At 41.0% G+C, this 15,622-nt stretch overlaps 2 protein-coding genes across 2 annotated transcripts in view; one reads left to right on the forward strand and one right to left on the reverse strand.

The window, feature by feature from the left end:
- PLEKHF2 (pleckstrin homology and FYVE domain containing 2) overlaps positions 1-15,622 on the forward strand; it is a 237,182-nt gene that overhangs the window by 62,976 nt on the left and 158,584 nt on the right. The gene's annotated exons all lie outside the window — the stretch shown is intronic.
- Positions 3,974-15,590, reverse strand: CFAP418 (cilia and flagella associated protein 418). Its single transcript, XM_052788545.1, has 6 exons — positions 15,284-15,590; positions 13,659-13,758; positions 11,149-11,219; positions 10,810-10,875; positions 9,897-9,992; positions 3,974-8,197 (listed from the first exon to the last, which is right to left on the reverse strand). Exons 1-6 carry the CDS (start codon positions 15,469-15,471, stop codon positions 8,038-8,040), a joined length of 681 nt encoding a protein of 226 aa, XP_052644505.1. The 5' UTR covers positions 15,472-15,590; the 3' UTR covers positions 3,974-8,037.

Consider the following 15,622-nt stretch of genomic DNA (forward strand, 5'->3'; position numbering starts at 1 on the left):
AAAGAAAAGTGGTGTTTCAGACATATGTGGGAAGATGCAACTAAAAGACTGCTTTAAAGTATTTCCAGGTCTCAATCTTAGCTTGAATAAAGTTTTGAGAAAAATCTGAAATAATTTTGCAGTATACTTTGGGGAAGAGGGGAGAAATAAGAGTTATCATTCATAGAAAAATCAGTGCAGAGGATGCTACAATTTTGTGTTAACTCTTCATTTCAGCCACTGAGGAGCATGTATTGATTGAATGGTGCCTTGCTGTGCTGTTGACTCAGGGTGGATGGATTTCCCAAGATATACACAGAAATCAAAAGGAAACTTGGCATCATATGTTAACGAGCAACCGATTACACTGCAAAGAATGTTTTGAAGCTGTTTATCTTCTACTTGTAAACAAGACGCCTCACTGATTCAAAGCAGTAAAACAATGCTGCAACAGCTTTTATCCCTAAAGCGTTGGAACCAGAGCTGTGCCAGCTCTGATATAAAACCTATAATCTAAAAATTGAACCGGATATTGCAGTGCATATTAGGATTCAGGAAAGGCTTATATTTCTTTAGGGCTAGTAAGACTAATAATAATTCTTACTATGATAAAGTTTTTATTTTTAAAAGACACACACCCTCTTACTTTGGCATGCAGATCAATCTGTTTCTGCAAGTGACAGTAACTGAGACTGAATGAGACCGTAATACACCATGGTAAGCAGTTTTTTTGGATAACTGGCCCCAGGATATAATCTCTTCCTAAACCCATCTGCATGCACAAGATTGTACCCTGATTACATCGATGTGAATGGTCTTCCCAGGAAGGGTGTTATGGCCAGGCAGCTATCACAGTCTGCTGTAGCAATTTATACACTTTTTCTTATCCTCATCCTGAGCAGCCCACTCTGCCCTAGATAAGGAGTTTGATGCTAAATTCAACCTTCCTGTCTCTGGTAGCTCCTTCCCCCTTCCTGTGAATGCTGTTTACATCGGGGCAGTCAGGACATGGGCTTCCGAGCACCATCAGATTGCTGACTATCCCAAACCTTCTTTGCATTAGCTGAAAGATGTATGCTCACTGTATTTCATTACTATCATCACATACATTGCATTGTCTTAGAGCAAGGCCATATTACTTGCCTTTAAATAGAGATTGAAAAATTTTATGGATACTTTATAAAATATCTTACCACCATTCAAAAGCTAGTTAACATTTTTTTCCCCTCTGTAGACAACCACATTTTTAAATAGATGTATTTAAGGTACTTGGAGCTAGAATATTATGTGTTTGTTTGACCAGTATGAAAATGTCTTCCTCCTCTTTGCCTCCCAGTTCTTTAGCATAAGCTCTGAGGCTGTGAGGGTTTCAGTTTCACTAAACTGTCATGAAAAGCTTCAAGATCATTTGCTTGTAGTTGAAGAACAGCTATAAACCACTGGCTAAGATGATTTTAGCAGCCCTGAATATCTTAGCTCTTATAACTAAATATAATATCTGACTATAATATCTAAATATAACATCTGACTATCTTAGCTCTTGTATCTAAAACCTATCAATCACCAGGAAACAGGTTTCAAAATACTGCAGGAAACCCCTCTCACAAATTTTAGAGGAAAAAAACCCAAACCCAAATGAACCATAGTCAGCTCACGTGTTCCACTGCATCCTCATGTGGAAGCAAGCAGGTACCCTCTGAGGTTGAAGACACTCCTGCACTTCGCTTCCCTATGCAGCTCAGGTTCCTGGGATGGAAGTGACTGAAGGGCAGTGTATGGGGGGGTGGATTCACCCCCACCTTCTGGACCAGCCCCTGGAATTGCAATTCTAAAAGACTCCTAGAAAGGACACCTGCCATATGAAGTTTTGTCCTTGCTTTTGTCAAATTGTGGACATTTCAACTTGTCCCTGCAGCATGCTATTTTTTTTTCTTTCACTTAGGTGTGTCTTCTCTAGTTTAGAAGCAAACAAAAACCAATGGCTTATTTCTTGCCTGAAAAAATGTTTTCGTGAAAGTTTTCTATAGGCAACCTCTCACACTGTGCTACTCAGCCTTGCTTGTTCCTATTTTCTCTACTAGGCTTTTTGTTCAACTATTTCTCCTATTAGAAGGAAGGAAGTAAGTAAAAAATGAAGTGTTACAGAGATCACTCACCTATGGTGTAACTAGGCTAAATTTAGATGATACTCCCTCTTTTACCAGTAAAATAAGCAAACTCTAGTTTCATGGTTTAGATCTGTTTGTGCTTCTAGTTAAAAGCACCTTATCGCTTCTACAGAAATAAGACACAATTTCACCGGTTATCGGAGATCCCATTTACTTCCATCCACTATAAATCTGCTTTGTGCATTCCCACTTACTGGATTCCCAAAGAACCAGAAGAGAGTTCAGAGAGTGAGACTTCACCAAAACCTTAGCCATGGCTCATGGCCGATGAACTGCTGGATGCAGGTCTTCAGACGATTCTCACTGCCATTTCTCAGACTGCTTGCTCTGCAGCATCTCTGGTCTACATTGCTTTCCTACATGGACAGAAACAGTTTTTTGGTATTTCTAAATATTGGCCTTTTACTATTTCCTTTTTAAGATCTGCCATCTTTTCATATCTTGGGTGATGTGCCATATAATTTTTGTATTGAACATTAGAAGATCCTAACATACACAACCTCTACTTGCCAAAATTACGTAACAACCTTTTCAGGGAAAATTAATTTGGGCAGGGTGAAAGGTAAATCCTGAGGCAATTTAGTTTTTCCACTTATGTTATTAGAGGATAAACATATACATACATATACCTACATACACACACAGAGACACAGGGTTTTTTTTACGCTTCTTTAGCTGAGAGCTAAAAAAGTTAATATCTGCTTTAGTACTGGTCAAGGACCACTTCAGGACCATTTGGATGAAGTCACACAAAAATAAAGTGGAGTTGCCACAGATCTGGCTACCCCACTTATAATCACACTAGTAGGAGACAAATGCAAGCAGCCTCGGTTGGTTGAATGTAAATCTTCATTATTCTAGAAAAAAAGAAGTATGAGCTTGTATTAGTGAAGCAGAAGCCGAACTGTAACACTCAACGGTGTTCCTCTGCCCTCTACAGACTAGATTGTATAATCACATTTTACCCCAAATTGCATACTTTTAAAGCACATCTAACCCAACAGAAAAGTTGTCAATGTGAATTAAACGTACATGGTCACTACCTTCTAACGGTGCACTGTGACACTGCAAGTCGTCAATAAGGTAAGTCAGGAGTACTCCTGAGGCAATGGGTGTTTTCTGTGTGTTCTCACAGAGTCCACACTGCCCACTAAGTCTGGGAAGTAATTGTTGCTTGAAGAGCACCAACACCTGGAGTCCAAATTCAGAATGGAGTATAGGAAATATTTATGTTTGTTACTCTAATGTATGCCATGCAGCATTTCTCCATGATGGAGAAATACCATTTTTTCCAACTCCCATATGTAGAGCAACTTCTTCCTGGTACTAAGAATGGTTTTCTACAGCGAGATCCAGGGGACAGCAAATGCTGCGATTCCTTGATTGATCTCCCTCTTTTAAGTGACCAGTGTGATGCTAGTGAAAACCTGCCTTGACTGATACACAAAGGTACCAGCATCCCACTCTGCAAGAGTTTAGCTATATGCCCCCTTCCACAGCAGCTGGCTCCACCTTTTATCCTAGGTAAACATCCAAGAAATGTGGTAAATGCAGCCACCTTTACGAGCTCTCTATAATTTAATGTGCTCTCCTCATGTTATCTGGTAAAGAATGTTAAAGCTCATTTAATTCTCAGGTATTTGCTGCATCCCCATCGATGTGAGAAAACACACACAACAGTACTTATTGTTTCTTATGAGCTGGACAGTGTTTTTGTACTAAGGGCATTTCATAACCCTTCTGACAGAGAAAACATGGTCCTACATAATTTTTATAAGGCTTCTCTTAGATAGGAACAACACAATAGCATTTACACAATACACAACTCAGATTTGTTCCAACTTTTCATTTTATTGAAGTATCAACATTTGAAAAATGCATTCCTTGAAGCACACATGCCAAGTCCCAGGAATCATATGTGGCCCTTGCAAATGAGCAGCACCTGATGCTCCTTTACTCCATCCCCTACAGGTTGGCCTGTCTGCAGTTATCAGATGTCACACAGCAGACAAAACTGGTCAGGTCTTGTGCAAAAAGAGCCTGGCAGGAAGAAAAATTTGCCTACGCAGCTCCCAGCACAGTCCCTCTCCTATTGTTTGACTACCACATGTGCTGGTTACATGACCCAAAGACTCCCATGTCAGGAAACAAGAGAAGTGAGCAGTCTTTCAGCAAGTGGCAGCTTCCAGTGCCTAGCATTTGCAGAATACCTTCAGTACAAAACTGAAATGGGTGCTCAGAAAAAAAAAATCTTTATTCAGTTTTATACAGTGCAGAGCTTGCAATGTGTGATAATATTATGCTTCTGTAAGTTAAATTTTATGGCAGGGCAAGATCCTTAATAATTACTCTACTGAGCTCTACTCAGCATCTGGGTTGGACACCCTCCATAGTTTGCAGGTAAAACAAGTGAGATATGGTCAGAACGGCACATTAAAATTTGATAAAGAAAAGCTGTAAGAATGCACTATGTACATCTGAATTGGATTCCTATCCAGAAGTACTGCAGGAACACAGATTTAGAAAAGTTGGTATGACACTAAACCACTGACTACATTTCCAAGTGAATGCTTTTGTGTGGATTCTCATTTTGTCATCCTTCATTGGTTTTGTTTTGTTGAGGGATCTGCTGCAGAATAAAAAATTTCCAAGCATATCACCTAAACAAAATGAAAGTCTCAAGTTTTCACCTTGCCCATTTCACAAACAGAAATGGTATTATTACTTTCAAAGAAAAAAACTGGAGTAAAACAATGGTCACATTTATACATAGCAAAACTGTTCTCCAGTACTTCCGTTTGACAACAGCTGAATGGCATTCTTAAACAAAATTCTTTACATAGTCCCTGCTATCTCAGATAACTGACACGGAAATATCACTTAAGGTCTGGGCTACATCTTGAAAACCTTGTGCAATCTTACAATACCTTCATCAAATGAACATTCAAGCTCTAATTTTACCTTTCTTTACATTCTTTTCATTTGAGGACTTTGGAGTGGTTTGTAACATGTAACTGAAGAAAGTAAAGGAAGGGAAATCAAATACTTAATACCACTCCTCTTTCCAACAAAATAATTATATTTAATGGCATAGTAACTATTATCAGATCTAGAAATATGCTAAATTCTGTAATGAAAACCAATACAATAAGCACTATTTCTGCACCTGTTTAAAACTTCACTTGGACAAAGAGCTGTCATACCCCACCATTCTGACCAAGGGTAGAAACAAGTAACTACACTTGAATAAGCATGATGATTTCAGGGGAATGCTCAGGTTTTCACACACATTTACCAATAAAGATTATCTCCTAACATTTTCAGTGCTTGGAGTGCAGTCTTAATGGCATTAGTGATACAATCACCTGACAACAATCTCCACCCAGAAGAACTCTCTTTCTACAACTCTCCAGGCTAACAGAAGACTGAGGGATGAGGTGACCTTGGAGAAATGCTGACTAATGTTGTCAATAGATATTCGTGCTAATCCTTTTTACTTCTACACTTTTAGTCCTTTTGTCTCAATTCCTTTCTAGCCTCCGCTTTTGAAGTGCTGCAGGCTGTATTCTTGTCACAAAAATCACTAGAACGGATGTCTTGAACTTTTGTTTCTGCATGATTTGCTCCACACACTTCGTAGTGCAAACTGTTCCAGAGAGGGTGACTATTTCTGTTGGTTTGTTTAAAACAGGCTACAGGAGACACGCTCCTTTTCCAAGTCACTTAAGACTCATGAACTGAGATGGGTGTTCGGATTTCCCCATTTCCTGCTCACAAGTTGCAAGCCCAACTTTTTCCCTACATTGTGGCACAAGTTCCAGTGCACATGCAGGCCAAAAGAGCATCCTGCGGGGCTACTTGGTCATCAGTTTCAAATGGCCTTGGAACAGGCAAGCTAAGGCAACTCAGCACTTTTTGAAATGCATTCTTCTTCAAGAAGAAGAATGGAAAGTAGGTTTCTTCTTCTCTAGAGCTTGTTAATAAATTACATACTACTGCTGGGTTCTTCTCTTACCATTAGCACTGATGTTCTCTGGGACTGGAAATCGCTCAGGCCCACCTGAAGAAAACCCAGGAACACCGCTTACAGTCCACACGGGCTATTCTTTTCACAAAAGACAGAAATGCAAGCAGACCTCTTCCAGTAGCTGACTGAGTATTAATCAACTGGTCTCTGGGTCTCTCTGTCTCCTGAACCTGCAGTTTTAGACTCTAGCAGTTGAAACTTCAGCCTGAAACACCAATTGCATTGAAAACAATACATGACCTTAAATATGTCTATACCATTATGCCAAGCAGTACCTCTCCAAAGCCAACTCACCTCTGAACCTACTAGCAAGGCTGCATGTGGCACTGGAACATGCACTCTAAAGCACCGAAGCACTGTGTATGTAAAGCACTGCCAGGCCTCCCAGGCACACTGCTGGTCCTCTGCAGGTTCTAAAAAAACACTCATGGAGGGGGAAGGTGAGCAGGATGCAGAGTACATTGTGCCTCTGGTCACTACCGAGATCTGCTCTTTCAGAGGGGTACAGACAAAGCAACAGGTTCAAGAGATGACCTCTATAAGAAAGATCATGCAATTGTTTTGGAAAAGCTCAGAAAAAGAACAAATGTACAGATTGGGGCCATGAGCAAAACTTCACAAAAAAAGAAATGGCTCTGTATAGCTAGAATTGCACAAAGTAATTTTGAATTTATCTGTACAGTATCACATAGTGCATAGCAAAAATACTGACAGACTTTCCATTTTGAGACACTTTTCAATTTAGTAATTGCCAGGACTGGTAATCCTTTCCTTCCTCTCTGCCCACCCAAAACCCATATCCATCTCCTGTGTTATTTATACAGAATGAAAAGAAAGAGCTCATAAACTATAGTGACATTAACTGTAATCAAGACAATTCACCAAGTAACATGATACTGGAAGTAGTTTTACGATGTTACTGGGGGAAGGGAGTGTGTTGAAACAGGACAGTTACACTTTCTGAATACGTAGTATTTTGAAGTGAAGCTGAAGTGAGAGCTAACTGAAACTGAAAAAAATCCAAATTTGAATGTCAGTGGGGATATATATTTTCTCACTCAAAAGCCTAAGCCTTTTTTCCCTTGAAAATATTGATAAAGAGTTATACACTCTTCAGAATCTCTTTAAAATTGCACAGTATTTAATAATTGCACAATAACTTGTTCACCTCTTGCAGTGAAGGCTGAAGGGAAGTCCAAGAAATTCACTGTGGTAAAAGACTTTAGTCAGCAGAAAGTGCTTTGAAGAAAGCAGTAGGAACTGGATGGAAATTTCCAGCACCTGCAGTTTTTGGCTACTGGTGGCTAAAAGAAAGTAAAGTTTTGGGGTGTGCTGAAACCTTCGAGGTGAGAGCTGATCTTGCAGTAATTTTTTAAGAGATCTATAACTACTTGCTCATTAACAGCTATGAGCAAAGCAGAACAGCAGTATTAATTTCTGTGCAGAAATTCATATGCTTGTGTGTCATGGCTGTATCCCAACCCACCATTTTGAGTCCAAGATTCTGCAAACATGGGAAATAAGGCGCTCTGCTAGATATGAGGAACAGTCTCAAGGTGCTTTGCCCCATGCCTAAATCTGTCAATTTCCTCTTCCTTTCTTTAACACTACTGAGTATAAGCTTTAACCTCATTTAGCATCTAGAAAGCTTCCAAATTGATTGTTTCTTCTAATAATTCAACTCCCCACATTGCTTGCAAGACAGATAAATTGAAAAAAAGTTTTCAGGTTGAAGTCTGGGTGTTATAATCTATTTCTAGATATAAGTATTCAGGTTTCCATCTGTTCTCAGAAAACTGTGGGGGACACAAATTGAGTTTATGACCTGTTTCCACACAAGTAGGTACCATGCACAAAAGGACTTCATTCTGCATGTTTACCACAAACCCACCGAAGCTGCTGGTCTGTTTGGAGGTCAGTTAATTCATCAACGGATCTCCAGCTGCACTGACAAGCATATGCTCGTGCTCCTTTCTTCTTTATCATCTTTGCTCTTAGTTTACTGAGCTCAGGCATGTTATTCCTGCCAATCAAGTAAGTTCAGTTTAGGATCATGCATTTTTTTTTTAAAGAAAAAAGATTCCTAAGGCCATTTCAATTCAGAAAAGCTCTTAAGAACATTTCTGAGTACCATTGTCATGAATGAATTTAGGGATGTGTTTAAATTCAGTTTTGAACACAATCCTTTCCTGAGAGCAGTCTCAGTGTGTAGCTGCTGTATTCTCAGATCAACTGGAGATTGACGTTTTTGTAAACAATGTCCTCAGTCGGGTTTAGAGACCCTGTGTGAGCCTCCAGAGAAAGAGTTGGGAAGAAAACTAGATAGAGTTAATTGTTGTGTTAAGAAATTATCCAAAAATGTATTTATCTTATCAAACTTACTGTAAAAACCCCTATGCAGAATGGGTACAACAACAGATAAAATTTTCATCAGGAACTGTTATTCAGGATGGTTGTTAAAGTGACTGAAATGAAATGGCCTCAAGAGGGAAGAACGTACATCAAACCACAAGTAATTCCTATGCAAGCATCAAGCACAACAGATTTAGCATTTTAGCTATCCCTGCTCTCATGACCTCCTCCTGGCCATCAATTACTGACCACTCAGTTGCTCAGAAACAACATTAACAAGTCCAGCTAAATAAAGAAAACCCAAAACAAACATCAAAGGAAGAATTTTTAGAAAAAGAGGTCAGACACCTATTCATGGAAGGCAAATGTTTAATCTTCAACTTCGTTTTTTAAACTTCAGATTGGTCAAAATAAATAGCTAAATATCTTGCTAAAGATTACAGATTTTAATCAATGTTACAAGTATCTGATACTAATGCCTTTCATTTTTTTTTTTTTAATATTAACTTCAAGAACTCAGAAGCAGAATAATTTTGACTTTGAGTAAATAAAAGAATCATATTTTTATTTAACCTTTCCAGTTACCAAACTCATCTCAGGAGACTAGTGCAGCACTGTATTTTTAATGCTGCTTTAAGTAATGGGAAAATAAGATTTGCATTCAAAGAGAAATACACATTTTGAAACTGGAAGGAAAATACAGGAAAAACCTAACATGTAATACAGGAAAAATAATGGAAAAGGAGATGATGTACCCACTACTGTTCTTCTCCAGCTGTCCACCCTCTGGTGGCCAAGCACATACTCTGAACACATCCACTACCTCCAACAGTTAATGGGCACATACAGAGACTACTAAAACCCAAGGCATTCCAATTTGATGTCTGTATTAGGAGCATGCCTACTACAGTACTGGGTAAAAGTATCGTTATATATAACATAACGATACTGAAAAAAACAAAATCTGACTTGAAACAATCACAGTTTGTATGACTGAAGGTACGGTGAGAAGTACATGCTGAAAAATCTGCATTCATTTTGTAGGCATCCTGCAATGGCACACCAGAGGCCAACCCATCACACAGATTGTCTGCTCATTTCAGCAGTAACGTTGCCTTTTGATCCATGAAACTTGAATTCTTTTTAAAAAGCACAGAGGTAGAGTGACAGGGGAAGAAATGGAAAGGCACGATTATGGGAGACGTTGCATCCCTCTCCCTGCAGACTTTCCCACCCGATCTCTGAACGGGTTGCACACATGCTCCTTTTTAAGTAACACAGGAGTGCTCAGGACTTTTCACCTTTTCCATTCATATCAAGCCCCAAAGCACAGCAACACAATACTAATACCAAACCCACCTCAGACATACCTGAAAAAAAGATAATCACAGGACTGATCCCAGATGTAGTCATTGAAAAGTGACACACGGAAGTCGCAAGCAGTACAACGTAGTTGATCACACGTTCTGGCCAAAAAAGAACAGAAAGCTCCAAGAGCTTATTAAGATCAGAGAGGCTACGCAGATCATAACTGTTTTAAAGTACAGCGCTCACTCAGAAATACTAGAAGCAAGGTTACCCTGTAATCTTAATTTTTGACATCTCTGGCACATTCATTATGGTATGTGTTTTAACTATATGATCAGGTATTATTTTTACAGGTTCCTAACCTCACAGAATACATGAAATAAACTGATATTCTCTTGATATATTCTCTTTAGTCTTCCTCACTGGTATGGCACCTGACCAGCATCCAAATATGCATCAAACGCATAATTACTACAAAAAATCCCACAAGGAAAAGCAATAACATTCTACAGGATATTGGGGATAAATCTTTAAAGTACCTCTCCTACTAAGTTCAGCTGCAGTTGCAAAGCACTCTGACTATTTTCATTTCAGGCTCTGGGATGATTTAAACCAGCCCACTGATTTAAGTCACATACTCAGCATTGCACAGAAAGATGAGGAGAGGCACGGAAAAATAACAATACTCTACAGCAACAATTTTCTTAACTACCTGTTACTGATTTTTGGAGTCTCGTGTCTCATTTGCACACATCTTTCAACTCCTCAAATGAACAAAAGATCTAGTGGTCAACAACAAAGGACTGGAAGGGACCAGCTGACTTCAACTGCAGTTACAGGCAGACATATGTTTAGATGAATATAGGGCTGTCCTGTCCAGTTCAAATGCAGAACACTGTACCACCACAGAAACACAGTTGTGAATAAAAATAATGATAAAGCAAGTAGAACTTTTTTTTTTTTCACATTTCCTACCTTTTTGAAATATTTGTTCCTATGCCATATGGTGAAGAGCTTCCACCCAGGTACACTGGACAGCATCTATATAGATTTCATTAAAAAATATTAAATTATAGCAAAACATTTTTGAGAAAGTAGTACAATGCTTCTCCTAGTTTAACAGTATGGTATTTCTAAAATAATATTTATTAAATATAGGCAAAGCATCCAAATGCTTACAAACTATAGAATTTTAAAATTTCCATTATCAAGGTGTTCTTAGTTAATGCCAACACAGATCTAACAGTAGCAATATTATTAGACTGACAACAAGCTATAATCAAGCTATGTTCAACATAAACATTTTTTACTTACCTTTTCCTATGAGCCTGTACAACAGCACTATTGCTTTCAGGTCTGAGACTTGCAGAGTTAGACTTCAGTTTCTATTTAAAAAGCAATCAAAGAATAAAAGGCAGCATTACAGCAAGGTAACAATATTCTGTTTTACTTAATAAGCAGGAGCCAGAAAATCTCAGTCACAGAAGAAGGGGACTAAGAATTTGGGAATTTTATTGCTTATCGTTCTGTGACTCTCTTTGAGACAAGAGCTGCTGAAGTAACAGTTAAATGAGGAATGAGGCTTCTCTTCCCATACTGAGTTCCCAGCTCTGCATGAAGGAATTCAACACCACACGATCACTTTGACTTTACAATCAAGACTTAGTATTTCATGCCTGCTTTTTAATAATTTTGCTTTTAAAAACAGTTTAATTTAGTAACCTTCTCCCTCAGGTTTTTTGAGCTTTTGTTTTACTGAAAACACATCAAGGACCTACGTTATTCAAAAAGATAAAGTGTCTTTGAAAAGTTTGTTATTTGCTGCACATAAACCATGTTATTTGACTTCTAGAATACTTGAATTCTAGATCCTAAATGGGAAGTCCTAGGGATATAAAATGATAAAATTATGGAAATTTACTGATGTAGCTCGCTCTCACTCAGACATACGTATTGCGGTATACAAGTGTTTTTTGTTGGTTCAGACTTAGCCATTCTGTAAGAAATCAAAGACAACTAAAGCAAAACCAATGTCACTCATGAAAATAAGAGCATCTGCACAGGGGGTTATGAAGTATAAATAATACAATTTTCTACTGATGATACCTAAATGAATATCTATTTTCAATGCCTTCTATCACTCTGACTGTCTTAACAACGTAAATTTGCAGCTTCATCACCATCTCCTGCTGTGAAACAACAGAAGTAATTTGCAGATGATACAAAATGGGGAGCAGTGGTTGGCATGCCAGATGACTGCATTGCCATTCAGAGGGACCTCAACAGACTGCAGAAATGGGCTGAGAGGAATCTCTTGAAGTTCAACTAAGAGGAAATGCAAATTCCCACCCCTGGGGAGGAATAACCCTCATGCACCAGAACACGCTGAGGGCTGACCAGCTGGAAAGCAGCTTTGCATAGAAGGCCGTGGGAAATTCAGTCAACGATAAGTTGACCATGAGCCAGCAGTGTGCCCTTGCAGCACAGAAGGCCAACAGCATCCTGGGCTACATTAGGAGGGATGTTGCCAGCAGGTCAAGGGAGGTGATCCTTGGTCTCTACTCAGCACTGGTGAGACAGAATCACAGAACCATTGCAAGGGACCTCTTGAGATCATCTAGGCCACCGCCCCTGCTCAAAGCAGGGTCAGCTTCAGCAGCTTGCCCAGGACTGTGTCTAGTTCAGTTTTGAAAATCTCCACAGTCAGAGACTCCACAACCTCTCTGGGCAGCCTGTGCCAGTGTTTGACCACCCTCGCAGTAAAAAAAGTGTTTTCTTGTGTACAGATGGAATTTCATGTCTTTCAGTTTGCGCCCATTGCCTCTCGTCCTGTCACTAGGCACTACAGAAGAGAGTCTGGCCCCTTCTTTACTCCACCCATCAGGTATTTACACACATTGACAAGATACCCCTGGAGCCTTCTCTTCTCCAGGCTGAACAGTCCCAGCTCTCCCAGCCTCTCCTCATATGAAAGATACTCCAGTCTCTTAATCATCTCCACGGCCCTTTGCTGGAGGCTCTCCAGTAGCTCCACCTCTCTCTTGTACTGGGGAGCCCAGAACTGGACACAGTACTCCCGATGTGGCCTCATAGACATGTCTGGAGTGCTGTGCCCAGAACAAAAGAGACATGGACATAATGGTGATTAAGGACTTAGACCATCTGACATACAGGTAGAGGCTGTATTTGTAGAGAGCTGGAATTCTTTAGCCTGGAGAAGACAAGGGTTAGGAGAATCTTATCAATGTATAAAAATACATGACAGGGAAAAACAAAGAAGATGTAGCCAGACTCTACTCAGTGAGGCCCACTGACAGGAGGAGAGGCAATGGGCACAAATTGAAATACAAGAAATTCTGGTTAAACATATGAAAAAACTTCTTTACTTCTTGTGAGGGTGGTCAGACACTGGAACAGATTACTTAGGCTGTAGAATCTCCATCCTTGGAGATATTCAAAAGCTGTCTGGTCACGGTCCTGGGCAACCAGCTCTAGGTAGCCCTGCTTGAGCAGGTGGTTGGACCAGATGACCTCCAGAGGTCCCTTCCAACCTCAACCATTCCGTAATTCTGAGATATCTGATGCTATGCTCTATCTTGAACTAGCATTTCCTTTAATTGCCTGTTACTGCCTGGGTAAGATCACCTCTTTTTAACTCTCCTGTTCCTCACTATAGGATTGTTGCATTTTCCTTCCTGCTTTATTTTCCAAGTTCATCCTACAGCTTTAGTTAATTTTTTGCTTTAAAACAGTTTTAGTTTATGGTGCTTTTCTTTCCATCGCTGAATCTCATCTGTTCTGCATTTCTCCAGACTCCTACTCACCAGAGGTGTTTTGGTAAAGCTGCTGTCATTACAGATTTCATCAATAATGTCATCTATATTTTCTTCACTGCTGCCAGCACTCATTAACAGTTTAGCTGATCTGAAAAACAAACAAATCAACTTTCATTTCGTAGCATGACCAGAGCAGTTCTAACTGTAAGTTAAAACAAAATTAGTTACAGCTTTTTTCCTCTAGTATTTCTGTAGTATCTAAGGTAGGCCATCCAAATCATGACTGGACAGATGTAAACTGCAGGACGATGCCTTTCACTCCCTGTTGAAGTGTCCCATCATAGGCCTTATTTTTGCTTGCTTCTTTTATTTCCAACCACTTCCAACCCTGAATAAAACAATGACAACATAACCCATGCTGCACTTACTGAGCAGTAAATTGGGCAGCCCTGATTTTTCACATTAATCTTCAGCAGCAGGAATATGGAAAGGTCAGGGGGAGTTCTCTCCTTACGCTATACAACTGCAGGGGTTCTGAAGGAATTCCTGCCAAACTGTATGTATTTAGAGAGATCACCTGCACTTTGCTTTCACTCAAGTGAGGAGTCTTGTCACTCGTCTGCTGTTTGCTAGCTCTTTGTCAGAGAAAGAGGCCTGTAGTACTGTTACATCAACCAATCAAGAACAAATCTACTCCTGAGAAAGAAAAAAACTGTGATTTTTAAAAATATTATAACTAGACTGACTAAATTTAAGTGCTTATCTAACCATTATGCAAACAATGGGGAAGTCCAGTAATGTGGCCAAAGGTAGCAGGCTTGTTCGTCTTGCATTAGTCATTTGGGTCTTCAAGATCCTTGTCTGGGACTCTGAAATGCCTGTTGGGTAAGCGCTCAGCAGCCCACCTGTGGAGATATTTGGCAAAGCCCCTGTGGTCCACAGACCTTCCAACGGGAGTCTGAGATACCAGTGAGGGCCAGGATGGAAACCTGAGGGCCAGCAAAGACACCTGTGAGGGCCGGGATGGAAACCTGAGGGCCCGCAGCAGTGTGGCAGACCGCTTGGCAGTACGGTCAGCAGTGACCATGTCACAACCAAACCTGTCAGTATTCAGGCCAGCATTTTCAAAATTGTGAAACTTGAGGTAGATACATGAAAGTGTGGAGTGTAAGTTAAGCATTTACTGTAGAAGATATGGTTAACAGAATACATAAATGACTGAAGTATCAACAGAATAAAATGTTTGATAATACTACTGCTAAAGTTCTTCCTACTCTAAATCGCAGGATTTATAGATATTTTATATATATCACGAGGTCAGTTATGGAGCTAAGTAATCCCTGAGCCTAACTCACAAACAAACTGGTGTAGCTTTTAACGCCATATTTAATCCGAGGTTGGGATACTCCCAACAAAGACTGTCCGAAGTAACTCAGCTCGCTGGCAGACGACTTGGGTGTTTAAAAGTAAGTACTACAGGAGATACTCGTTGACTGCCGGCCAGTGTTTCGGCTCCCGAACCTCGGTATTTTCGGCTCCGGAGGGGTCCCGCCGGACGCCGACCCCCTCCCGCCCCACAGGGCGGGGGAGGGGCGGGCTGCGCGCCACGCCAGCGGCCGCCCGCTCGGCGGGGAGGTGCGTGAGGGCGCCGGGACCCACGCGGGACCGCTAACCTGCCCTCCTTCGCCGCCGCTGCTGCCGCCGCCGCCGCTGCCGCCGCCGCCTCCTCCTCCTGCTGCTGCTGCTGCTGCTGCTGTTCCTCGCCGTCGCCGCGCCGGTCGCCGCCCGCCACCTCCCGCCCCGGCAGGCGGCAGAGCCGCCTCTCCACTTCATCCAGTAACCGGTCCAAGTCGTCCGCCATCTTGCCGCCGCCAGCGGTTGCCAAGGCGGCCCGGCGCCGGCAGGGGCGGAGTTTCCGCGCCCAGTGGGGTTGGGAGGGGGCGCCAGGGGAGCTCGACCGCGGCTGGGGCCCGGCCCGGCCCTCCTGCCGCCCCGGGAGTCTGGAATGAACG

The sequence above is a fragment of the Harpia harpyja genome, chromosome 5 (assembly GCF_026419915.1).
Source record: "Harpia harpyja isolate bHarHar1 chromosome 5, bHarHar1 primary haplotype, whole genome shotgun sequence".
In the NCBI taxonomy this organism is placed as follows: Eukaryota; Metazoa; Chordata; class Aves; order Accipitriformes; family Accipitridae; genus Harpia; species Harpia harpyja.

What these genes read in the sequence shown, in the direction of transcription:
- CFAP418 (XM_052788545.1), bottom strand. Translation starts at nt 15,471, where the DNA reads ATGGCGGACGACTTGGACCGGTTACTGGATGAAGTGGAGAGGCGGCTC. An exon ending in GTACAGGCTCATAGGAAAAG is followed by an intron (nt 10,876 to 11,148) that starts GTAAGTAAAAAA and finishes AAATCTATATAG; the next exon opens with ATGCTGTCCAGTGTACCTGG. An exon ending in TGTGATTATCTTTTTTTCAG is followed by an intron (nt 8,198 to 9,896) that starts GTATGTCTGAGG and finishes CTTGATTGGCAG; the next exon opens with GAATAACATGCCTGAGCTCA.